Source organism: Chiloscyllium plagiosum, chromosome 18, assembly GCF_004010195.1.
Source record: "Chiloscyllium plagiosum isolate BGI_BamShark_2017 chromosome 18, ASM401019v2, whole genome shotgun sequence".
NCBI classification, from domain to species: domain Eukaryota; kingdom Metazoa; phylum Chordata; class Chondrichthyes; order Orectolobiformes; family Hemiscylliidae; genus Chiloscyllium; species Chiloscyllium plagiosum.
In genome coordinates this window covers 40,861,962-40,888,872 of record NC_057727.1, presented here as the reverse complement: position 1 = coordinate 40,888,872, position 26,911 = coordinate 40,861,962, and the positions used below count along the sequence as shown (strand labels likewise).

Sequence of the window (26,911 nt, the reverse complement as noted above, 5' to 3'; positions counted from 1 at the left end):
ACTTAACCTACGCACTCCTCAACTCACTGCTATCCAGCAGTCGCTTAAATGTTCCTAATGACTCTGCTTCCACCACCACCGCTGGCAACGCACTCCATGAATTCACAACTCTCTGCGTAGATGTGTGACATCTAAAAAAAATCACACTGCAGCAATTGAAGATTTTTATGATGCCAGTTTCCAAACCTGTGATGCCCATCGTCTGGAAGAACAAGGGCAAAAGCTGTATCGTAACATTAACCTGTAAGTTTCTCTGTCAGGGCAAACATCATCCTGAATTGGAAATGTATTGTCATTCATTCACGGTTTCTGGACCAAACTCCTGGAACTACATTTCTAATGGAATTGTGGGTGTACCTATGCCACATAAAATACTGGGTTTAAGTAAATAGCTTACCATGACCATGACCCTTTGTATGGAAATGATTATTGATTTTGCCACCCACATCCTTCCTATCAACTAGTGTAAGAGAACCTCAACTATTAAATGTGTATACCTTTTCCAGTGGGATACAATTGAAAGTCACTCTGGAATGGATAAACTGATTGATCTTAAAAAGAATTTTCCCTCCTTGGTCAAGGATACTCTCGTTGCAAAGTCTTCATTCTTAGCCTGATCCTAGTTGAATCAACCAGCTCTAGCATTTTTCTGGTCTGTGTGACTTCACTCTCCTGGATCAAAATTACTACGTTAATAAAGGGAGTTTGTCATGCTATTTGCTAAGTTTTTGGAGGAAAGAGAGAAGCCTTTCAGCATAGTTATACAGTCTAAAATCATTCTAAAGCAGAGTCTAACTTAATTTTAACAGTTTGCAGGGTGTCGTTATTTTATGGGGCTACAGGTTTAAGTGTTTCAAAAGGTATGCAAGGGCAGAAAATAAAGCAGAAGCAAGTAGATTTGGCTGGAAGATTTTGGAGCTATTTGAGTATTTTCTCCGGTGTAATGCTGGATGCTGCAGCTGTCAGCACAGTTAATCTAGCCCGTTATTTGCTGCTGATTACTGGACAGATTTTTATTTTTACTTTTTATTTTTTGGTACTTAATTTAATTTGAGCCACATGGCTTTCTTTTCTTGCAATTCATGAGTTCTTAAGGCATTTCTTTCGAAGCAGTAGAGCCCAGTACTGAATTTGTACTTTAATCTTGGAGCAGTTCAAGTTACCTCCTCTACGTATAATTTCTTTATCCAATTTTGCTGAACTAATTGTGCTTATTCTTTTTCTATTCATCTCCTGTATATGTTTGCGAAACTGCAGAACACTGTTTGGAAACGAGATCAAATCTATAGCCAAAAAAGCATTCATAGGCCTGGAGGCCCTCGAACACCTGTGAGTATCCCATAATACACCGAGTTAGCAGTCTGCCAACAGTGGCTGCTTTAGTAGGCTGCTGGCAATTTAATAGCTTCTTTGTAAACTGAGAAGAAGTTGAGTTTGCAGAGCCATCTGCTTCCTCCTGGTTATAGTCTAAACTTTGGTTATATTTTTCTTTTGTCCTTAAGGCATTAAAGGAGAACCTCAGATACTAGATAATTAAATTCAGTGACTCACCCGCACCCTGCTCAAATTTTTCTTTTGCTGATCTAGTTTCATAATTTTTTGCATGGATTTCATTTAGATGAGAAAGCTAATTCTAAAATAAGATCTTTTCCTGATTGCTACTGACTCATGAGAATCACTTTGTAGTCTTTCCAGACTGTTGACTCTTGTGACATAACATAGTGTGTAACATATTGTGATGGATGGAAGATAGGCCAGCTAACAGGAAATAATCGGTATAAATGGGTCATTGCCTAGCTGACAAAATAGTTGTGTGCTACAGGATCAGTGCTGAGGCCTCAACTTTTTACAATTTGAAAATGATTTGGATGAATGGATCAAAAGTAGGTATAGTTAAATTTACTGTTGACAGAATTTATTGATTCACAATGTGGAAAAGTTATGAAGAGGACATAAGGAGGCTACAAAAGGATGTAGATAGTTCAAGTAAGTGAGCAGAGGCTTGGCAAATGACGTATAATATGGGGAAAATGTAAAATTGTACATTTTAGCAGGAAAAATTAAGAAAACATTATCGGAATGTTGAGAGATTGCATAGAGGTCTGGGTGTTCTAGTGCATGAATCAGATAACGTTAGTATGCGAACACATAAGTCAGTTAGAAAAGCTAATTGAATATGATTATTTCTCGCAAGTGGAATTGAATACAGAAGTAAGAAGGTTATGTTCATTTATACAGGACATTGGTGAGGCCACATCTAGAGTACTGTGTACAGTATTGGTGTCTCTATATAAGGAAGAAATGCAGCCCTTTTGGAAACAGCTTATAGAAGGTTTACTAGACTTCAAAAACAACACTGAGAATTGCTGTTTGTTTTATAATGAGCAGTTGTACAGGATAGGCTTGTATCCACTAGAGTTTTGAAGAGTAATCGCTAACCTGATTGAAACATACAAGATCCAGGCAGGTTTAATTGTTTGGATGTGGAAAGGAGATCTCTTACAGGAAAAAAGAGAGCTAGGGATCACTGTTTGTTAAAAAAAAAAAATTCTGTCAGATGGCTGAATGTTTTTGGAATTCTGATCCATGAAAGGTAGTGGAAGCAAGTTTTTCACCCATTTTTAAGGCATAGGAGATTTTTGATGAGCAAGGGGTAAAAGGTTATCTGGAGTAACAGGAATATAAAGTAATCAGATTAGCCATGACTGTGAAACAGGCATGGCATTTAAGGTTATTTGGCCACCTTCTGCTCCTAATTCACATCTTTATATGAATTGAAGATAAACAAAAACTGTGGAGAAATATCTTGTCAAAATATTTTATTTGTAATTTTAAATATTCATACACTAGTGACACAAAACTGAAATACCCACCATTTGTACTGTTAGTTTCCTCAAAATCTAGAATCCATCTCTACAGACAGTCGTGTTACCAATACTTAAAACTATTAGTTATTTGAGGCTTATGAATCAATACATTCTAGATCTATAACAGTCTACTGTACCTAATCTCCAGAATTCGAGTAGTTTTGATGATTTATTGAGAAAAAATTTTGGGATTTTATTTTTTTTGTTAGAACAACTCACTTCTATCCAGTCAGATTTCTGTGTTTGCTTGCAACTTTTATATGAAAACTAGTGTTCCAAGTTAGGAGAAGACATGCATTTCAATTGCCCTTCAGAACTTTCATTCTAGTAATGAAGTCAGATACACCAGCCAGTTTATATATAGTTGGTTATTCAATGACATAATGAGTAACTAATGTGTTTTTAGTGATGTCAGTTAGTTGACTGACAAGTATTATCTAATGCATTAGCAGTACACTCATGCCCTTTGGTAAATAGATCTGTGGGATTTTTTTAATGCCTACCTGAGAAGGCTAGATTCTTACACTTCAACGAAAAAGATTGTTGCAGCAGCAAAGGTTCAGCACTCCTTCGCTACTGTATTGAAGTGTTAGGTGACACTTCTATTGTCCATAGTTAAATGGGTTCAGCATTGTTTGGTTTGTCTCTTCAGTTTGCTTATTAAACTTTACTTTATGTAGATGTACTTGAGTGAAATGTTTGAGCAAATCTTGCATTTGTCGACCTTATTTAAACTAATTTTTAACTATGTACTTATTTTATACAAAGCAGTACTTTCTCAATGGGCTTATCTATATTACTTTAGGGCATTGTTGGGTAGAATTATATTCCAGAGGGGTTTTGATACTTTTAAACCACAAAATCACAGAATTGTTGAAGCACAGAAGGATGTTAGGTCCATTTGTGTCTGCACTAGCTCTTGGAATGTACAGTTACTTCATATCAAGTCCTTGTCTTCTTGTAACCCTGCTCATTTTTCCTTTTTAGAAAATAGTCCTAATTCCGTTTAGAATGCTTTGATTAAATCACTCTTGTTTACACGTTGGGCAGTGTATTCCAGGATTAACCACTTTATATGTGGGAAAAAAAGGTTTCTCAAAAATGTCACAAAAATAATTTGCTGGAGAAACGCAGCAAGTCTGGCAGCATCCATAGAAAGAAAAATCTGAGTTAACCTTTTGAGTCCAGTGATGCTTTGTCAGAATCAAAATTTGAAAATGGAAGTTCCTTGTGTCTAGAATCATTTCCCTGACCACTTCTGTACTCTTTCCAACACCTTTATGTCCTTTCTAAGTTGTGGTGACCAGAACTAGACCAGAACCAGAACTGCAGCTGTGGAAGCAATAGTGCCTTTCACAAGTTCAACATAATCTCCTTACTGGTGTACTTTATGGTTCTATGAACAAAGTTTAAGATATACATGCTTTGTTAATTATACTGTCAACCTGTCCTGCCAATTTCAAAGACTATACACTCTGTCCCTTTTATTCCTAAACATTTTTTTTTGTAGTACTCTCTCTTTATAGTTTTTCTTACCAAGATCAGTCACATTTTACTGCATTAAATTTCACTTCCTGTCTGCCCATTCCACCAACTAGTATAATGTATGTCCTTTCCAAGTTCTACATTCACCTTCACCATGCACAATGTTTCCAAATAACTTTAAAATTTGCAAGTAAGGTATGTCCATTGAACCTATGACAGTAATGTATAGCAGGACAAGCTGTCATATTTATATTTTTGAATGTGACTGAATAGGGCAAACTTGAATGACTCCAGGTATGGGTTAACTTTAGATTCTCTTCCTTGACCCTCCAAAATAAATTGCTGAAAGGCCTGTGCAGTTTGTCAAATATCTCTGCAGCTTGTCAAATATCTCTGCAGCTCAGAAGTAAAAGGTAGATATCAAGGTGTACACATACAGTAGACTGTATACATGTAAGATTAAGTGGATGATCTTTTTCTTAAATGAACAAATTAGCTATTTTACCTTGGAAAATTTTGAAACAGTGGCGACATATAATTTCTCCTTCTACAGAAATCTGGGGAACAATATGATCAGGTCTATCCAGGAAGAAGCATTCACCAAAATGAAGAATCTGAAAGAACTGTAAGTAAATAGAAATTTGTCACACTAACTGGTTTGAAATTTGTTTTGGCTGGAAATAGTCTAATGGACACCAAAGCAAATTATACTTTGGAATAGGGATCTTTGAGGATAGAGTTCTTGCTTTTTTTTGTAGTTACAAATGCAAAATGCATTTAAAATTATGTAGTTCACTGAATTGAATTTTCTGTTTTAAATTGCATATCACTAAACATGGGAATATTTCAATACTAGCCTGTTCAGTATTATAGAGTTTTTTTTTCAAAACACTTTAAATAACCTTCCTTTATGAACTTCGAAGCAGAACCTGAATCAGTTTTATTTGTACAGCTGAAAATGTGCATATCACAAAAAAAATCTGTTTTCATCAGCATGAAATATTATTTCACTAACTGTGAAGAACCTGATTCTTAAATATCTGAAAATTATGTTAGAAAGAAATGTTACCAGTTTAATTAGTGTATAATAGTCAGTTTTTTGAAAAATTTGATATTTTCATTTGGAAGTTTTTCAACCAATAACAAAAAGCTTAATTTTAGGAATCAGATGTAGTGGAAATTTCATTTGAGGATCAAATTGATCAGAGGCAATGCGAGGAGTGGCCAGTTTTATGACTAGGCTGTCATCATGATAATTTTAAAATTTGTGCACAAGATCATAGAAGGTTTGTGCTATAAGTAATTTACATCTGCATTTCTTTATCACTTCTGTTTTGGTAAAATTTTAATTTTTTTTTGAGGTGGTGACTAGGATAGTGCATATGGGGATGTATATAGATCTTTATACAAATTTTAGAAAATGTTTGGAAAAATGTCTGTCCATGAAGTCATTAACAAAAATAAGTGTGCTGAATTCGAGGAAACCATGGAACATCTAAGGCAATTTGAGAAAGGCAATTTGATAATGTTATTGCCAGCTCCTTTAAAAAAAATGTTTAAATAGATGTTGTCTTGCTCTTTCTTCATATTGGAGTATGATGGCCATTTTCAAGCATATATCCAATTCCCTTTACATAATTCCAACAAACATTTAGTCAGTGAGCTCTAGGTCAACACAATTTGCTGCTACTTTTGTTAATTATTGCAATTCTTATTCGAATGTTTCCAATCTCCTACCAGTGGAAACAGTTTCTTGCATCCTAGTCTATCAAGACTCTTCATAATTTCAAACACCTGTCAATTTCTTCTTCATCTCTCTGCTGTAAGGATAATGAACTCAACTTCTTTAGTCTATGGATCCAACTTAAGTACATATTCCTGCTGCTATACTAATATATTTTCTCAACAGCTTTTCTGAGGCGTTGGCATTTTTTCTGTAAAATTGTTTGCATTTCCTGACCTAAGATCTAATTTAGTAAGCACCAATATATAAATCACAGGGACACCTTACATCACTGATCTTCTCAACTTTTTTAACCAGCTTCAAAGATTTGCCTGTGAATCCACTTATCCTGTCTTTACCCAAATTATGTTGGCAATTAATTGACTCATATTTGTAAGTGCTAACCAACTTGACCATGATAACATATTGTTTGCGCTACAGATTCTGGCTGCTTGTACATGCACGCATTCTTTAATTTGGAAGAACTAGGAACTTTTCATTTTACATTCAAACTAATGTATTTCAGGCAAATGCATTAAGGCTGCTCCATTAATCATAACTTTATTTAAGCATCTAATAGAATTACAGAAATAATGTTCAGCACATTAATGGTTAAAGTATTTCTACAGATCAATGAACAGTGATAGCTTTTTATGTGACTGCCAATTAAAATGGCTGCCACAGTGGCTCATTGGAAAAGGCTTCCAATCCAGTATAGTCGCTACATGCGCTCATCCAGAATCACTAAAAGGCCAAAGCATCTTCATTGTCGCTGCAGAAAGTTTTGTTTGTGGTAAGTTTTTTTTTTGAAGGAATTAAAAGCTTTTGACTAATTGTGGGGCATATTTCTGCTGAAGTTGTCTTTGTCTTAATATTTAGTCTAATTTTAGCTGTTCTTGAATCACATGACTCACCTATTTAGTTGGTTCATTTAGCTTCAGTAGTCCGTTTGCTAATGAAATATAAAGGTATGTTGCATGAATCATTATATAATTTGATTGAAATTATATAAAATGCAGTTCTTCTCCAAGATTGACCTGATGTAAGTGCTCTTCAAATAGTGATATAGAATTGGTTACAGAGAAGAATGTGGTTTTTGTAGGTAAAACTTCTGGAATGGTCAGGCCTAGTAGAAAATTGCTTATCTTTAATACCCACTTGATGCAATTGTTATTGAAAATTTGCTGTCTCGAAGAAGCTGGCAGAAGCTGAGTTCTGGCTATTGCATATTGATTTGATGCACTATACCAAAGTATCCTCTTACTTTTGAAATGGGCATAAAGAGGATGGTAAAAACAATGACTGCAGATGCTGGAAACCAGATTCTGGATCAGTGGTGCTGGAAGAGCACAGCAATTCAGGCAGCATCCGAAAAGCTTCGAAATCGACGTTTCGGGCAAAAGTCCTTCATCAGGAATAAAGGCAGTGAGCCTGAAGCGTGGAGAGATAAGACTGACCTATTGTACTCTATGCTACTCTATCCCCACCCCCACCCTCCTCTAGCTTATCTCTCCACGCTTCAGGCTGTCTGCCTTTATTCCTGATGAAGGGCTTTTGCCCGAAACGTCGATTTCGAAGCTTTTCGGATGCTGCCTGAATTACTGTGCTCTTCCAGCACTACTGATCCAGAATAAAGAGGATGGCTCAAGACTTTGAGAAAATGTTCGTTGTGATATTCACTGACTTTGCATATGACTTGAAATGGTATAAAGAATTCCAAATTGAAAACAACTGTTCACTGCAGATTTTGCAGCAATGGTATTGAATTTTACAATGTTACTGAGTTTCATTATCTCGTCTTCTTTATCATCTGATTTGATGATACCAAGTGTTTGAATATTGAGAAGTCATTTTTTGTCATTTGTTAAGTCTAAGGAGGACAAAAACAAAATATTTTACTATGCAAATTTATTTAAAATTGTCCTTGTTGATTCTGCTAGCTTAATGTGAATCCTTTCCCACTTGAAATTTGAAATCGTACATTTTTGGCCATTTTGGTTATACCCCTTATATTCACTTCATTATGTGCTGATTTTATCACTATTTGTTTTATTTCTGCAACAGTGTCTTGCCAATCCAAAGCCATACACATTGTTTCTTTAAATTGAAACATATGTTTCCTATTTAACTATTCAGATGACTTTCCAAAGCCTCAGATCATAGTTCAACCTGAGACAACCATGGCTATGCTTGGCAAAGATATACGTTTCACTTGTTCTGCAGCAAGCAGTAGCAACTTTCCGATGATATTTGCCTGGAAGAAAGATCATGAAATTCTTCACAATGCTGAGATTGAGAACTTTGCACATGTGCAGGCAAAGAATGGTGAAGTAGTGGAATACACAACCAGTCTTCTTTTAAGAAAAGTGAAATTTTCAGATGAGGGAAGATATCAGTGTATTATAACTAACAACTTTGGCTCGACCTACTCCAATAAAGCTAAGCTTACAGTAAATGGTGAGTATAAGTAGGATAAGCACCTGATAAGTTCACAATTCTACTAATTTTTACGTCAGTTGTTGCTAAACATGCAAGTTCAAGTTAATAATGCCAAATACAGAAGAATAACTGGCTCCATAAATCTTGCAGATGTTTGTTTTCATATAGGAACAGGAGAAGGCCATTCACCTCTTTGAGCCTGCTCTGCTATTATTCCAGATCTTTGCTGATCATTTACCTCAATGCCATATTTCTGATCTACCTCCCTACCCCTTAATGTCATCAATAATTAGAAATCTATCAATGTCTTGAACAAACTTAATGACTGAGTTTTTGCAGCCTCCTTAGAGAATATCAAAGATTTGCCCAAAGATCCGAGTGAAGTTGTTCCTCCTCATCTTAATCTTAAAAGGCTTGTCATTACTGAGAATTGTATTCTCTGGCCTCAAACCACACAACCAGAGAAGTGTCTTCCCCCCCCCCCCCACCCCCGCAAATATTCTTTCTGTATCTTCAAAAAAAAATTAAGTTTCTAAGATGATCCCATATCCTTTCTAAGAAGCTCCAGAGAATCAGGCCCAGTCTCTTCAATCCTTCCTCATAGTATAGTTCTGTCATTCCCAGAAAACTATTTGTGAGCCTCCACTGCACTACCTTATGTCCAGTATATCCTTTCTGGAAAAGGAGACCAGAATTATACAAAATACTCCAGGTGCAGTCTCACCAGTGTACTGAACACTTGAAGCAAGACTTCTCTGTTCTTGTACTTAAATCCTGTTGTGATAAAGGTTAATGTCACTTGTTCTCCAAATAGCTTCCTGCACTTGCAAGCTAATTTTCAGTGACTTGTGACCAAAGACACCTAGATCCCTTTGGTAACCAACACTTACCAACTCTCACAATAACTCTGCACCTTTGTTCCTCCTATCAAAGTGAATAAAATTCATTTATCCATATCCTATTATATCTGCCATGGTCTTGCCCACTTTAGTCTGTTTAAATTCCCTTTGCATCCTCCTCGCAATTCAAATTCTTATCAATCTTTGTACAATCTGCAAATTTGCCTGAACTCCAAAACACTGATATAGAGAGGTGCCCAAGCACTGATTCTTGTGGTTCTCAAACTGTCACGTCCTGTCAGTCTGAGAATAAGCAGTTCATTCATACTGTCTGCTTTTTGCACGATAACCAATTTCCTGTCCTTGCTAGGGTATTACCCACAAACCCATGCAATTGTAACTTTATTTACTAAGCTCCCAGGAAGGACTTTTTTTTAAAAAAGTATTTTTTATCTTCAACTTGCAGACAACTGACAAGATCCTAGTGTAGGGAAAACTTACAGTTCAAATGCTGCGCTAGCAGTGCAATAAAATTCCAAACGTAGTGACCTTTTTGTGATATTTGTTTGCTTAATGATAACTGAAAATCTGACACCTCTACCTCAATTTTCTCCTCCTGGGTTGTAAGGAAATAAACCCACAAAAATTGAAATTCATAATTCGTCTTCAACTTGTTTAATCAGCAATGTTTTGAACAAGCTTGAACATTTTATGTTTACAGTGTTACCGTCATTTGTTAAGACCCCAAGAGATATTACGATTCGAACAGGAGCCAATGCTCGTCTTGAATGTGCTGCCACCGGTCATCCGACTCCACAAATTGCATGGCAGAAGGATGGCGGCACAGATTTTCCTGCAGCTCGAGAAAGGCGAATGCACGTGATGCCGGAAGATGATGTTTTCTTTATCGTGGATGTCAAAATTGAAGACATGGGAATTTACACTTGTACAGCTCAAAATATTGCTGGGGCCATTTTGGCCAATGCCTCACTCATGGTGTTGGGTAAGTGGATTCAGCATTTATGTTTTATTTAGGGTTACTGCTACATAGTACAATTAGTAAGTAGGAGTAAGCATTTAAACACTATCACTTTTAAGTTAGTAAATGGCCACGTGAGATTGTTTTACTGTTCTAAATCTCATATCACTCTAACTTGATAATATAATCTTTGTATGAATTGATAGATGTCAATTGTGCCAAATGCACAGGGAAAAGCAAACAAACTGTTTCTTTTTAAAGTTCTCACCTAATATTTGTAAGAAGAAACACTAATTGAAATACTTCTTGGTTAGATTTTTCCTTTTTAAATTTTCAGGGAGATTTACAATTTTGCATCTATTGTTCTCGGAACTGTTTGAGTTGATATTGGTATCTTGCCTGTGTCCTGTAACGAGTCTATTTCATATTCTGTCTCTTCTTTAACAATTCAAGATCACACTTGTTTATTGAATGCGTGGAGGTGTTTCACATTGTATTCTTAGCATAAATAAAATTTCTAAAAGGAGGACCCACCAATGTATTTGATCAAAGTGTCAAACATAAGTTAAAAGCACATGGTTGTGCAAAGATGAGTAATAGATGAGTGGACAGAATCTAATTAATGGCAAGATTAATCCGGAGAACTAAATTAGTATGAGGGAAGCTAGCTAAAGATGTAAATACATCTCTTTAAAAAGTAAATAAAGTGAATAGAGAATGTCCCTCCAGAGAATGTGTGTTAATAGTAGATATTAATGAACAAATATTTTATCTGTTTTCATTTCAGAGGATAAATAATTACCATAAATAAATGTAAATCAGGAAGAAGAGAGGAATTTAGTGGAATTGCAATCACCAAGGAAATGGTACTGATGATGGACATGCAGGCTGACAAGTTCCCTGAGTTCTGATAAACTACATTCTAGGGTCTTAAGAGGTGGCTAAGTAGGTAGTAAATATGTTGATGGTAATTTTATAAAATTCCCTAGACTCTGGAGAGATTCCATCAGACTGGAAGTAGCAAATGCAACTTTTATTCAAGAACAGTGTGAGGCAGAAAATGGGATGCTGTGGATCAATTTGTTTGTCAGTCATGGGGAAGATTTACCAATTCTTAAGGAGGTTGTTTTTATTTTTAAAAAACTTGAATAAAATAATTGGGAAGAATCAGCATTGATTTGTAAAAAGGAATTGGAGTTCTTTATCCTAAGTACATGTTATGCCTTTAAAGAGAAGCATGTTGGCATGCTGTGCTTTGATTTCTATAAGGTATTTAAGATGTCATTAAAGGAACATAATGAAAATAACCGCCCATGTTAGAGAGGGAACCAGATTATCACAAATGAATGACAGGAAAACCATATTGTGGTTAGGAGGAGGGAGGTGGAGAAATACTGAGAACAGTAGTGTATGAAATAAAGTGAATGTAGACTGACATTTTGGAGGTAAACAACCCTTCATTGAATAAAATTTAGTCTGAAAAGTTCCATTGTTCAAATTGGACAAAACCTGGGAGAATGTATACCCCAGTCCAACACCGGCACCTCCAAATCCAAAGTTAAAAATCACACAACACCATGTTATAGTCAAACAGGTTTATTTGGAAGCACTAGCTTTCAGAGCGCTGCTTTTTCATCAGTTGGTTTTATAAAGTTCTGTGTGCGAGAGTGTTGTCTTGATAGCTGAATGAGAAACCAGGGCTTATTCTCAATCGTTAGAATCTCTACAGTGCAAAAAGGCGCTATTTGGCCCACCAAACTTCTGAAAAGCATCACACCCAGACTTGACCCTACTTACCATAGCTAATTCACCTAGTCTGCACAGCCCTAGAGTCTACAGGGCTACTTAAGTAAGGCCAATCCACCAACCTGCTCATTTTTGGACTGAAACCACAGCACCTGGAGGAAACCTGCACAGACACAGAGAACATGCAAACTTCACAGAAACAGTCACCTGAGGGAGGAATCAAATCCAGGTCCTTGGTACTGTGAGTTGTCCTATAGTAATGTAGAGTGGTAGCCAATTCTCAGAAATGGAGGCCGAGAAATCGGGGGAAATGAATCGAAGATTTCATAGCATATATAACACCGAAATCGCCCTTTTCTGCCCAGTTTAACATTTAATGTTTCATTCAAGCTTGGAGCTTTCTTTCCTCACCTAAATCTATCATTGTAACTCTCTATTCCTTTCTTCCTTATAGTTTTTCAAATACAATTTCACTATCATTTGAACCATTCTCTGGTAGTAAGCTACACATTTTCACAAGAATTTCTTGGTAACTACTTTATATGGATAGCTTCTTTCTGCTCTTCACAAAAGAATTTCTGCAAAACATGCCCATTCGTATTTATTTTAGCTAGCAGTGCAGCTAATAAAGAAATTGACCATTTCAGGCTTCTCTTCCCACCTATTCAGATGAATCTAAAAGCACTTTTAGGTAAATTGAGGTTATAATGACATTTATGCCCTAGTTAGACATTTGATGCATTTCAATAAATTTTATTCTCACACCCACTGACTTCATAAATTAAAATATGTGTCCCTTAAAATTGAAGATGAAAGAATTTCACCAATTAACTTGTTCATTTTGTATTCCTAGAAACCCCATCACTGGTTTATGCCCTTGAAGACCAAACTGCAGTGATTGGCGAAACTATAGCTCTGCAATGCATGGCATCAGGAAGCCCATCTCCACGGATAACTTGGTTAAAAGGTGATGAACCTCTGGTGGTTACAAAGAGACATCATTTCACATCTGGAAATCAGCTGCTCATCATACGAAATGTGGTATTGGATGATGAGGGTAAATACACATGTGAGATGTCTAACACCCTCGGCACTGAGCGAGCTCATAGCCATCTCAGCGTTTTACCATCATCAAGGTGTGTTGTGGGACAAAGCAAAAAAGATGGAACTATGACTGTTGGTATTGTCGTCATTGCTGTGGTTTGCAGTATTGTAATAACTTCACTGGTTTGGGTATGCATCATCTATCAGACCAGGAAGAAGAGTGAAGAATACAGTGTTACCAATACAGGTAGGAAAACAAAGGATTTATTATATAATACCATCAGTGTCTAAGATACTCAATGCAGCAAGTTGCTCTTAAGCACAATCATTTTGATTGAAGAATGAGTAGTTCTTTTGCTACTGGTGCACCTAAATTATGATTAAATGTCATGTATTTTGCATTTCATCTGTGATCCTCTTGCCAGTGTATTTGATTTTAGTGTTTTAAGTCACTGGAAATGTGCTTCTTCCTTGTAGTTAATTTTGTTTAAATTGGAAAATTTTAATCCTGAAGTTTTTTTGTGATATTTAGTACTTTAGCATGGCCTTGTCCTTTTTAAAAGACATTGTTCATAAACCTTATTTATTCGGAACAGAAAAGTGCTATCTATTTTAATTGGGGAATACACCAACCAATATATCATACCGTTGTTCCATCTATGCATTCCATAAATTCAAATAGTTATCTTCAGTGATCTGTAATTTGTAGACAGCAATGTGACATGAACTTTGAGTCACAGCTGACAATCGTGGGAAGAAACTAATTTGTCAGTGTGTTGTCTTTGAGTTAGAAGGTCTTGGGTTCAAGATACTTTTTTTTTCCCCAGAGATTTGAACACAGAGATCCAAGACAGTGTATAATTATCAGATGAGACGTAATTTCTAGTGTGCTGGCCAATGTTTAGCACTAACATTGGTTATCTTATCGTGATAGCATGTGTCTGGAAGCATGCTGTGTGCAAATTGCTTTAGGTATCCTACTTTATACCAGTGATTACATTTAAATTGTAAAACACCTTTTCATAGATCCGAGGGTTGCGAAAGGAGTGATGTAATCCTGTTGTCCTCCTTCACCATTAAAATTCATTCCAACTAAACTATGCAAAATATTGTGCGTGACAGTAAAGGTATCATATTGCATCAAAACTGTTTCAGCTGTGATATCACTATGTTAAGTGGTGCTTCTATTAATTGACTATTCTTTTTCCATAATTAGAACAATTAGATGAGAAAAAGATAACTACTAACCTGTTGATTTTGAAATGAAAGCTTAGTTTATAATTTTACTTAGCAGTTTTTAAGTAAGATTTATGAAACATAGAAGTTTTCATGACAAGAGGCAGCCCATCAAGTAGCCACCCAGCCCAATCCTGCTTTCTGACTCATAGTCCATAATGACAATTCTTCAAGTGCCTATCCAAGTAGAGAACCAGAAATACTGAGTGTTTCAGATCCCCATCACTTCAGGGGTGAAGAAAATACCTTTTGAATTTCTTTGAAAACACATTCCTCTTATTATATAATCTATGCCTCTTGGTTATGGATTTCTCAACCAAGTGGTACAGAGCCTTTTATTCCTGGTGAGTTTTGAGAAGATTCAGGTTGAGGTTCTGGATGTAGGTTTGCTTGCTGAGCTGGAAGGTTCATTTTCAGACATTTCATCACCATACATAGTCACTAAAGTAATTCAATTCTGTACAGTAGCATATGAAGACACAAATAAACAAACCCAATGTGTTTCTTATCTTTACAAGATTATATTTACATAGTGCTTGTGTATAAGGTGTCAAATAATACAAAGGATGAAATGAAACTGTGGACCAGGAGCCATGACTCCCCTTCTCTCAGCCTAGTATAAATACCTTCCTGTTTTTCCCTTTTTTTTAGCTTTGACAAAGGATCAGTTAGACTCGAAACATCAACTCTTTTCTCTCCTTACAGATGCTGCCAGACCTGCTAAGATTTTCCAGCATTTTCTCTCTTGGGATTATATTTACATTTGAGGCAGCGGGATAGTCTGATAATTGAATGGACCCCCCTCACATTTAACTTAGCTGCCCCAGTGTGTCCTTCAGGACATAGCCCTGGACTTTGGAATGTGCCAGTTTGCAACACTGGGGTTAATTCCTTGTTCTGGAAGACCATACTTCCTTAGCTTGTCTACTTACTTTAGAGGAAAGTTAAGAATCCACCAAGCTGGTGGGGGACTGAAGTCACTTTTAGGTCACAGTTACTGGTTTTTATTAAATTTCTAGATCTTTGTTTAAAATTAATTGTAAATTCTCAATCTACTATAGTATAGCTTTGTTTGAACCCTTAATCCAGGTGGTACACACACTTAATTCCATGCCCTTGTGAGTAATTTTAAATTGTACAACTTTGAAATATTGGCATGACGTCAAGATATTTCTGAAGATTAAATAACTAAGCTGGGCAATTTGCATGTGAAAGCAAGTTTATACTTAGTAAGTAGTTAGTGAATTAAAATCCGTCAAAGATTTTCATATTGAGTGAATTGAATTGTGTTTGAAATTAGAGATGGTTAATCCTCTATTATAATTCTGCTGTAAGGAAAATGTGACTGGCTTACTTCTCACCTGTGTTTACCTTGGAACATGCATATATTATAGATGAAACCATCGTGCCACCTGATGTACCAAGTTACCTCTCTTCCCAAGGGACATTGTCTGAGCATCAGGAAACATGTGTCAAGATAGATGACAGTAGCAATTTGCAATTAGCAGCAACACTTTCTAATGGACGTATGGAGAGCAATGGTATGGCTTTTTAAAATCATGTTTCTAATGAGTATATTATAAATAAGATGTTACTCGGCTCTGAGCCTACTGTACTATTCAACATGATCGTGGCTGATCTCCATACCCTGTGCCCTCTTGCTCCCCAGTCTCTTGATTCCTCTTGCCCAAAGAACAAGATCGAACTCTTCCTTGAAAACATTCAGTATTTTGCTGCAATCACTCTGTGGCACAGAATTCCCCAGGCTCACCAATTTCTCAGTGAATAAATTTCTCCATGTCCTGGACAGTGTACTTATCTTTTAGACTATGTCTCCTGGTTCTGGGCTCCCCAATTATCAGGAACATTCTCTTCCTACATTTTACCACATGTAATCCTATAAGAATTTTATAGGTTTCTGTGATAGTTCCCCTCATTCTTCTAAATTCTAGTGGATATAGGCCTAACCAATTCAGTTTCTCTTCATTGATCAGGTCTGCCATCTCAGGCATCTGATCTGCAACTTTTGTTGCACTCTTTCCCTGACCAGACCACACAGTGGTTGTGGTTGTGGTTTTACCAAGGCCCTGTACAAGTGCAATATGATGTCACTCCTCCTGTACTGTCATCCTCTAGCTATACAGGCCAACATACCATTTGCCACTCCCTGCATACTTTGTGACTAGTGTACAAGACATCCAGGTTTTGTTACAACTCCCCTTTTTCTAATCTATCAGCAGTCACAGAATCTGCCTTCACGTTTTTGCCCTAAGTGGACAACCTCACATTTCACAGAATCCCTACACTATGGAAGCAGTCCATTCGGACCAAGTCCACACCAACCCTCTGAAGAGCATCCCACCTAGACCCACTCCAACACCCTATCTCTGCAATTCCCATGGCTAGCCTGACGTTCATGGATACTTGTGGGCAATTTAGCACGGCCAATCCACCAAACCTGCACAAGATGGAGCAACACCCGGACAGAATGAGGGAGAATGTGCAACGCTACTCAGTCACCGCAAACTGAAATTGAACACTGGTCCCTGGTACTGTGAGGCAGCAGTGCTAACCACAGAGTCACTGAGCTGCCCATGTATCCACATTCTACTACCTCATCTGCCATGCATTTGCCACTCACTCAAATAGTCTATATCGCAGTAAAGTATCATGCCCCTACAGTTCATCCTCCTGTCCATCTTTGTGCTATCTGCAAACTTGGAGGTACTTTTCAATAATAGCAAATAGAGCATTTTTCAAAATAAAATCCTGGATATATTGCTTGACATCATCTATGGAACTCTTTACCATATATTCAAGATAGATCTTCAAGCAGTAAGGGAATCCAGGGTTATGGCAGGGGAAGAAGCAGGAAAATGAAGTTGAGGATTCAGATCAGCCATGATCTCATTGAATAGCATACTTCTTTCTGTAGTCTTATAGGACCTGATTGAAGGGATGCTTTTCCTCCAAATTCTATCAAGTTAATCTTGAAACTAAGTTCCACAAAGGACTGACCTGGTTTGCTGTTTTATATTCAATATTGCAGAAAGGAGTTGTGATATTCCTGTAAACTGAGGTCCACACATTTAGCAGGATACAAGATGAAATATAGGCATCCTGGGTCCTCAGCTGAGGTCTTGCTCACTATTCATTGACATTTGGTCTATATTTAGACATAGAATGATCTTCCTCATTCTGTAACAATTATAAGTGGAGACTAAATAGTGGAATACCTAGATGTATTAATGAGCATACTTTTATAGAACAGCCCATGTCACGTTATGGAGCTCTAAACTGTTCTTAATTACAGGTATGTGTCAGTCTAATGCTGTAAGCTGTGTAGAAGTGGCATCCCATAATCACTGCAGTCAAACAAATTGTTTTGGTTGTAATGTAAATGATGGATGTAAACATGTAGCAGGAGGAAGACTGGGGTCAGAAAAAACAGGTACGTGAATTTTACAAACCAAAATCCATCTAATTATAAAATATTTATTTCCTAACATTTTATTTTTATCTGCTTTGAAAAGATGCAAAAACAATTCATTTGAAGATCATTTCAGATTCCAATTTACAATTAAAATTAGTAGTTGAATAGAGCCATTGAGGAGCTGTAGAGTGCATAAAATGCACTGGAATATTTGCACACAAATTACAAGTTCGAGCAATGTATTTGTTTTGTCCAATGCCTGAGAATTTCTCCATGTTTATAGGTTATTTTGGTGTTCCAGATCAGTTTGGTACTACCAACATTTCCTCCAAGGAACATGAATGGTCAAATCCAAATAAATGTGTGGATCATGTGGATGAAAATCATGGTACAGAATGGAATGGAACAGACGAAGGCATTTTGAATTGTTATTTATGCAACGGAACATCCAGTGGTATAAGGGAGAGACAAGGGCTTGTGTATCCTAGCAATCATGACAGGATGGTGTCACAGGTACAAAATGTAACACCTGCAAAGATTGCTGACACAAAAGGTAATGTTTGGCCTTTAATTATTAATTAATAAGTCACTGCACAATAAATTCAAAGAGTAATGAATAAGAGTGCAAGCAGTTGTACTCTGACTATTCTAAATCTAATAGAAAAACAGACCAAAGATATTTACAGTTCTTAAACTTATATCAAATATATTTATTTTAGGTCTGTCTTCCAAACCTGTGCAATTTTGTCAGGAACATCATAAGCCTGTACAACTTCCATTGTTGGAGACCTCAAGCCATCAATCGGTACCTTTGTGTGAGAAACCTCAGTCTGTACTGTGCTGTGATGCAGAAGGTGACATCAAACAGTCTTTACTACTGAATGGACAGTTATCACAATCTTACAACTTGGTCTGAAGAACAAGTAAATTGAATACAAACTTATGCCTGTGCACTGAAAACATTTTTTGTTACTACCTCATCTACAATGAAGAGTCATGGCAGGACAGAGCTTGTATGGGAACAATCCTATTTGAGCGTTCTTTGTTTATTTTTAAGCTTCCTTGGGAAGTATTAGTAGCTCAACAATTGACTTGCATTTAAAGCATGTAAATGCAGGGCATAATGTACATAAAGGAATGTTTTGCTTTTCTATGTTTGTATATGTGTTTCCATATGTATCTTTTACAGAAGATATTTTAAACCTATTTAGTGCATGAATAACTTTCTAGAATTTTGAAGCTATTTCTCAGTTATGTTGGTTGCTGTTCTTAAATTTTGCAAAGCCTACTGGTGCCTTATAGAAAAGGGTCATAATGAATACTTATAAACACATTTACCCTTACACTGAATATAATTACCATACTGGACATGACAAAAAGGATTTTGTAAGGAAATGCTTACATTGTTTGATGAGGGTCTTAAAGACATTACATTTCTCCAGTGTCATTTTCTTTGTAGTTTGGTACAGAAATGATAGAAAAGTCACTCATAGTTGTAATGGTATAAGTTGGAATTCTGTGACTGTGAAATATAGGACTTTATCAGCCAATGGGACACTGGAGAAATTGAAAATATGTACAGTGTCCAGATCACTTGGAAAAGAGATCTTGTTAGTTGATTTTGAAAAACTGCATTATTAGAAAAATAGCAAACAATATTTGGTTAACACAATGCTGTCATCTCTATTCGCAAATTTTGCTCCTTGGAGATCACAGTTTAAAAAAAAGACTAATCAACTGCTAAAATTGGAAACAAATGTAAAAGAACAAAGATCTTGGAATTAAAGTTCTGTTGAAATAATGTCACCCTTCTAGTAAATATTCTCTATGCTGAATCTGCCTCAAACACATAATAAGTACAATTGTGTGACTATTAAACATTGCCAGAAAGGACACAGCAAAGCTGCTCAATAGAGGCAAAGAGAGGAAGGAAGTGTTACTTCTCTGCACAAGTATTTATTTATACAATTTGGTAAAATATACATTGTTACAGAAAATGTAAAATATAGAAGTGTCTAACAAAGATGTCTAATAAAAATCATTTATAATACAAAATCGACTTCAGTGCAGTTCTCTTATTAAATCTCCAATCTTGATAGTGATCATAGAAGCAACTTGTGCATTTTATCATAAGTTCCTAGAAAGATAAAACCACCAAAACTGATCCATGTTACTCTGGGGACAATTCCTGAAAACAAACTGGAAAATAAAGAAAAATATATTCAAACTATAATGTCCAACTTTTTCTGCTTCTGTTAATAATCCAAAAAAAGCTATTTTGGATAAGTTTAATTCTATTTTCATGTTTTCTGTATCTCATGCTGCAACATTAAGTTTATTTATAAGCTTCTTATATTTTTTCAATCATGTTTGCTATCACGTTGGTCAACATTGTCCTGGTTAGCAGTAATCATATACAATCAAGCAGCTTATCATGGTATACTATTAGCCCAGGCATACATTATTAATTTATTCTCAACAAAAGCAAGGCACATGCATAATTTTAGAACTGAATTCAGTCTTGTTTTTGAGGCTTGAATTTCCAGCCTTCCCTACTGTTAAATGTGTAGTGTTAGTTGAACTTGAGCAAAGAAGGTTAAAAAGAAACGCATTAATTGGCCTAATTCATACCTGTTCTCAGGAAAATAAGGTCTCCATCCATCTATATCAGTGTTACAACATATTCTCCTGAATGGACTTCATACCATGAAGTAAGTCCACAAAGGACCTGTTCAGGTACTGGGGTTGTTTACAAAGGCATACTCAGTAAATGGGCCACAAAGTTTGCTGTGTTTAGTAACAAGGCATCTAATTGATTATGCTGATGATTCCTGCACCTACACAGCTTTCAGAGTTGAAAGGCACCATCCTCTTGTTTTCAACCATTAGCAAGATTTTATGCCCATTCAGAGGTAGGTGTGGAAGCAGGTGACTATAGAAATGAATACTAATGGGCTGTTGTGCAGGATTGCTGTTGGCAATTTTGGTTAGGAATGGGGAAGGGAGTGCTTGGTAACCTGCCCAATTTGCCAATTGATCTGTTAATAAGTTTGGAATTTTCATCAGGGTGCAATGGTTGCACTGCAGGAGGAGGAATCAAGGTGCAAGCTGTCACGGCTATGCCACTCAAATAAGTTGACTCATAAAACTGTGATGGAGCCTCATTACACTTACCTATGGCCTTCTCCTATTTCTTATCGCTATGTAACTCCTTAGCAACATCCTCTGAGTTCAAGTCAGATCCCACATGTTGATCCCAATCACACATCTCTGGAACAGATGGGACTTGAACCTTCTTGCTCAGAGGTAAGGTCACTACCAATGTACAAAAATAGCAGTTGAATCTCATATACACACCACGAGTGGATTGGATTTGGACCTAGGCCACCTGGTTGAGGTAGCAGCTCTGCCGCTCTCAAGCCCTCCAGTGCCTCTAAATGTTTATACTGTCTGACATTTAGCTGTGTAGAAATTTGCGGCAGCTAAAAACTGAAAAACTGAAGCCATTTTCTTTAGTCTATATTACAAACTCTGTTCACTAACCAAATACTCCATTCCTTGCACTGGCACTTGTGGTGTTATGCCATCACCAAGGTGTCTATTTTTATCTCTAACATCTCCCTGAATCTGCGCATGCCTTAGCCTCTGTTGAAATCCTTCTTCATGCCCCTGTTCTCTCTAGACTTGACTGTTCTAATATTCTTCTGGCTATCCGCTTCATCAACTTGAGATCTTAAAATATCTACTTTTTAAAAAAAAACTCGTGCTGTTCCCTCAGTAGCCCTGTACGTCTAGGTCCCTATTGAATTTTAAAATTCACATCCATATTTATAAATCCTGTGTGACCTCATTCCTCATTATCTCTACAAAGTCCTCTACTCTTAGATCAGCTTAAAATCTCTATGCTCCTCCAATTCTGGCCTCTTCCCTAGTTTATTTGCTCCACCACTGGCAGCGATGATTTCTGCTACGAAAGCTTGAGTTCTCTCTCAACCATTATTCATATTGACCTACCATCCTTAAGATCCTTCTTAAAACCTGTATCTCTGAACAAACTTTTGATCATTGAATGTCATGTAGTTTGGTGTCAAATATTGTTTTGAAATGTACCTTCAGACCATTTACTAAATTAAAGCTGTTCTTACTTATAAGGCTACACTAGGAATGGCCTTTGCTTGCTTTCTATCAAAGAACATTGAGAGCTGCAGTCTATCAAGAGACTTCTACAGTGGTTAGGTAGGGTGTTCCAGAATTTTAACCTATTGATGACAGAGGATATATATTCAACTCAGATTGATGTGACTGAGGTGTTGTTGTTCCCTTGAGGCTGCTGCCTGCCTTCTTTCTTTGAAAGAGCTTTGGCAGTTGCTGTGATGCATCTTGTAGATGGTACACAATGATGCCACAAAATAGTTAAGGTGGTGGGTAAGGTAATAATATGTCTTGGATATTGTCAAGCTTACATCTTGTTGCAGATACACTTATTCAAGCAAATGGAGGATATTCTATCACTCACATAACTTGTGCCTTGTAAGATGGGTGGACAAGCTCTAGAAAATCAGGAGGTGAAAACTCCTGACAGGATACCCCAGCTTCTCAGCCACAATGTTTATTCAATAAACATACCAGAAACATTGTTTTTGAACTTATTTAAGAGTCAGCAGCTTATTTTTCCAGCTATTTTGGTTTTCTAAAAATTCACAGCTGACAGATGGAAACAGTTTAGGGTTTTACTAGACAAGAGATTCAGCAGATTACTGTAATTATAAAGGATAAAGCACAGCAATTTGTACCAGGCATGTACTGGCCACACTGTTAAATAAATTGGCATTTTAATGTGTTAAACTTGTAAATGTTACCCACAATTTCCCTTAGATTATGCCAATTTTGTTTCAAAGTATTTCAGCCTACTACAATTCTCCTGCACATTTATATGGCATATAGATACATTAAAAATCAGAGCTATCAAGGTTTATAGTATAGTTAAATCCCAATCAACTTACTTGTCTATCAGATTTTTTTTAGAGCAATGTAAACTAGTTTCAATGCCTGGGGCTCTCCTCATGTTCCTATATTTTTCTACATTTCTGATATTTAACTTTTCCTTAAAAGATGCAATGGTCTCTGCCTCAAGCAATCCAAACTACAGTGCTTATCACCCCTGTTTTAGTTTTCAGAGTAACAATTTCAAATCAATAACTAATTTATTCAGGAACGAGGCACACAGTGAACCTGGTTAAAAAGCGCACAGGAGACAGTGAAAACTTGAAGGGAACACAGTGCTCAGGACCTACAGGATGAGGGCATTCCAGAGTACGAAGTGTTCAGAAAAGATAGCAAAGGAAGAAATGGAGGAGTGTGGCAGTATTGATTCAGGAGAGCACTGCAGTGCCAGAGAAAGAGGATGTCAGTCAGTCCAAGGTCAGAATCAACTTGGCTAGAGCTAAGAAAGAAAATAAAGTGTGTGATTACATTCTTTGGTGTAGTCTGTAGACTACCAACTGAAGGGAAGGATGTATAGGCACAAATCTGCAGGGAAATTACAAGAGGTGCAAATATTTTAGTGTAGTTATAATAGGGGATATTAATTAGTTGAATGGAGACTGGGATAGTGATAATATATAGGGCAGAGAGACACAAGAGTTCCTAGATAGTGTTCAGGAGAATCTTATACAGCAGTGTGCGAGCGGTCCAACACGAAAAGAAGCATCACAGGACCTGGTTCTTGGAAATGAGTTGGGTCAAGTAGGTCATGTAGGAGAAAGTGAAGACTGCAGATGCTGGGGATCAGAGTCAAAAGGTATAGCGCTGGAAAAGTACAGGTCAGGCAGGGTCCGAGGAGGAGGACAGTTGATGTTTCGAGCATAAGTTCTTCATCAGGAATGTGAAGGGGCGCCCCAAGTGGGCTGAGAGATAAATGGGAGAGGATTGGGACTTGTAGGGAAGGTAGGTGCGAATGCAATAGGTAGACAAAGGTGAGGGAGAAGGTGATAAGGTGGAGTGGATAGATGGGAAAGACAATGGACAGGTCAAGAGGGCTGGGCTGAGTTGGAAGTTTGGGACTGGGATAAGGTGTCATCTACTGTATCCGTTGCACCCAACGTGGTCTCCTCTACATCAGGGAGACAGGACACCAACTTGGAGATCGTTTCAGAGAACATCTCTGGGACACCCGCACCAACTAACCCCATTGCCCTGTGGCTGAACATTCAACTCTCCCACTCCAACAAGGACATGCAGGTCCAGGGCCGCCTCCAACACCAAACCCTAACCACCCAACACCTGAAGGAAAAATGCTTCATCTTCTGCCTTGGGACCCTGCAACCACACTGGGTTAATGTGGACCACCAGTTTCCCCATTTCCTCTCCCCACACCTTATCCCAGTCCCAAGCCTCCAATTCGGCACCACCCTCTTGACCTGTCCATAGTCTTTCCCATCGATCCGCTCCACCCGATCACCTTCTTCCCCACTTTCATCTACCTATCACATTCTCACCTACCTTCTCCCCAGCCCCACCCCACTGCCCTTTATCTCTCAGCTCCCCCACCCCAGCCCACAAGACTCATTCCTGATGAAGAGCTTATGCCCGAAACTTCGATTCTCCTGCTCCTTGGATACTGCCTGACCTGCTGTGCTTTTCCAGCACCGCATTCTCGACTCTGATCTCTAGCATCTGTAATTCTCACTTTCTCCCAGAAATGGGAGGCATGTCAAGACAACTTTATGTTTAAGTGAAGTAGCATTTCAACAACAACTGCCGCTCCTTGGAAGATTCAGGCCATTATGTTAGACATCTGCATCTCAATTAAAACATTCCTTATGATTACAGATTCCTATGTCGGACATGATCTTCATCAATCTCTCTGGCTTTAATACTCTTTCGACAAGATGTGATGAAACAAGAAAGGGTGGTACAGTGGCTCAGTGGTTAGCACTGCTGCCTCAGCATCAGGAACCTGCGTTCAATTCCAGCCTCAGGCAACTGTGTGGAGTTTGCACAGTCTCCCCGTGTCTCCTCCAGTTTCATCCCATAGTCCAAAGATGTGCAGGTTAGGTGAATTGGCCATGTTAAATTGCCCATAAAGTTCAGGGATGTGTAGGTTAGGTGCTTTAGTTAGAGGAATGGGTCTGGGTGGGTTACTGTCTGGAGGGTCAGTGTGAACTTGTTGGGTCAAATGGCCTGTGTCCACACTGTAGGAATTCTATGAAACAGTGCTGGACCTGCTTCTCAGAAATCAGGTGAGCCAAGTAGGTGGCCATTGTATAATAGGGCAGAACCTTATAGGAGCAAGGCAGGAGTTGCTGAGGCTTTCAGCTAGAAAGAGAGGCTGAATAGACTGAAGCTATTTTCCCTGAAGCGCCGGAGGTTGAGGGGTGATTTTTAGAGATTTATAAAATCATGAGGAGCATGGATAGGGTGAATTGCCAAAGTCCTTTTTCCATAGGGGAGTCCAAAACGAGAAGGCATAGGTTTAAGGCGAGAGGGGGAAGATTTAAAAGGGATCAAAGGCAACTTTTTCACACAGAGGGTGGTGCATATATGGAATGAGCTGCCAGAGGAAGTGGTGGAGACTGGAACAATTACATTTTAAAGGCATCTGGATGGGTTCATGAATAGGTAGGGTTTAGAGTCATATAGGCCAAATGCTGGCAAATGGGACTTCATTAACATAAGATATCTGGTCGGCATGGACAAGTCAGACCAAAGGGTTTGTTTCCATGTTGTACAGCTCTATGACTCTCTGAATGAAGTGGGCAAGAATGAGACTTGTAGCAGAATTGCGTAAATGCAGTGTACTGGGTATCCAAAACCAAATTTTACACAAATTACACTGCTCCTTCCTTCATGTATTCAAGCCACTTTCCATAAAGCTGAAATGGTTTATTTTGTGACTTAACCTTATCTGCACTTACACTGCAAGTGTTGAAGCCCCCCAGGCGTGTCTACACAGCCTCAAATGCCAGTATTTTCTATTATCTAGCTAACGCCACTGCTCCTAATTTATCTTGTCAAAGTGTATGACCTCATATTGGTTCACCAACACAAGATAGATTATACACCAGAAACAGAAACCTTTGCAGGACAATGAGGAAAGCGTGGAAGAGAGCAAACATCACCATGATGGACTGAACTACCTTTCATGCTATGTGATTCCACCTAATTGCATCAACTACAAATATTTCATTTCAGTAGCTTAAACCTCCTGGTTTTTTTTTTATATATAGTCGTCCATGATGTTTGCTAACTCTCCACCTCTGTCATCAGACACCATGTTTCCAGTGGCTAAATCCAAATCTTTAATCTCTGGCACACATCACTTCTGAGCCTTATCTGAACATCCATTTGTCTTAACTTGTTGCTTCTTCTCTGTTAACCAACTTTTTAATGCATGCTGCTTTACTTATTCTTATACTACAAACTATCAAACTTTGGCTTTCAAACAAGCCTCTTTTGAGCTATCTTGTCAACCGTGTTCTGCAAAACCATATATTCTTATGTCTATTGCATTCCCATTATTGAAAAGTGATCATCTATTCCTAATAGAATTAAAGTATGTGCACATTTAGAAGTAAATGGGTTAATAAAAGATGACTCATACATAGTTGTTAAGCACAAGCCACATTGGGCAAATTCGAGTTTTCTTTTGCAGTCTAACCATCTCAAAAGTGTAACTAGGGAGAGAATAGGGCCCCTCAAAGATCAGCAAGGCGGCCTTTGTGTGGAGCCACAGAAAATGGGGGAGAAACTAAATGAATATTTTGCATCAGTATTAACTGTGGAAAAGGATATGGATGATATATACTGTAGGCAAATAGATGGTGACATCTTGCAAAATGTCCAGATTCCAGAGGAGGAAGTGCTGGATGTCTTGAAACGGTTAAAAGTGGATAAATCGCCAGGACCTGATCAGGTGTATTCCAGAACTCTGTGGGAAGCTAGAGAAGTGATTGCTGGGCCTATTGCTGAGATCATCGATAGTCACAGGTGAGGTGCCGGAAGACTGGAGGTTGGCAAACGTGGTACCACTGTTTAAGAAGGGCGGTAAAGACAAGCCAGGGAACTATAGACCGATGAGCCTGACCTCGGTGGTGGGCAAGTTGTTGGAGGGAATCCTGA

At 37.7% G+C, this 26,911-nt stretch overlaps 2 protein-coding genes across 13 annotated transcripts in view; one reads left to right on the top strand and one right to left on the bottom strand.

Annotated features, from left to right (window-relative positions):
* Positions 1-19,829, top strand: part of lrig1 (leucine-rich repeats and immunoglobulin-like domains 1) — a 121,600-nt gene extending 101,771 nt beyond the window's left edge. For 2 of the 3 annotated variants that reach the window (XM_043708291.1, XM_043708289.1), the window contains 10 exons: positions 1,258-1,329; positions 4,906-4,977; positions 6,705-6,868; positions 8,212-8,532; positions 10,075-10,356; positions 12,932-13,369; positions 15,753-15,899; positions 17,672-17,809; positions 18,075-18,344; positions 18,511-19,829. In XM_043708291.1, the coding sequence (XP_043564226.1) occupies positions 1,258-1,329; positions 4,906-4,977; positions 6,705-6,868; positions 8,212-8,532; positions 10,075-10,356; positions 12,932-13,369; positions 15,753-15,899; positions 17,672-17,809; positions 18,075-18,344; positions 18,511-18,707 (2,101 nt within the window). In that variant the 3' untranslated portion in view covers positions 18,708-19,829. The remainder of the gene's footprint in view (positions 1-1,257; positions 1,330-4,905; positions 4,978-6,704; positions 6,869-8,211; positions 8,533-10,074; positions 10,357-12,931; positions 13,370-15,752; positions 15,900-17,671; positions 17,810-18,074; positions 18,345-18,510) is intronic. The other variant, XM_043708290.1, reaches the window with a different exon arrangement.
* Positions 1-26,911, bottom strand: part of slc25a26 (solute carrier family 25 member 26) — a 298,023-nt gene that overhangs the window by 80,654 nt on the left and 190,458 nt on the right. For 4 of the 10 annotated variants that reach the window (XM_043708292.1, XM_043708301.1, XM_043708302.1 and 1 more), the window contains one exon: positions 19,796-19,990. The exons of 1 other annotated variant lie outside the window; for it this stretch is intronic. In XM_043708292.1, coding sequence (XP_043564227.1) covers positions 19,894-19,990 — 97 coding nt within the window. In that variant the 3' untranslated portion in view covers positions 19,796-19,893. 5 more of the 10 variants (XR_006314323.1, XM_043708296.1, XM_043708298.1 and 2 more) reach the window with 5 other exon arrangements.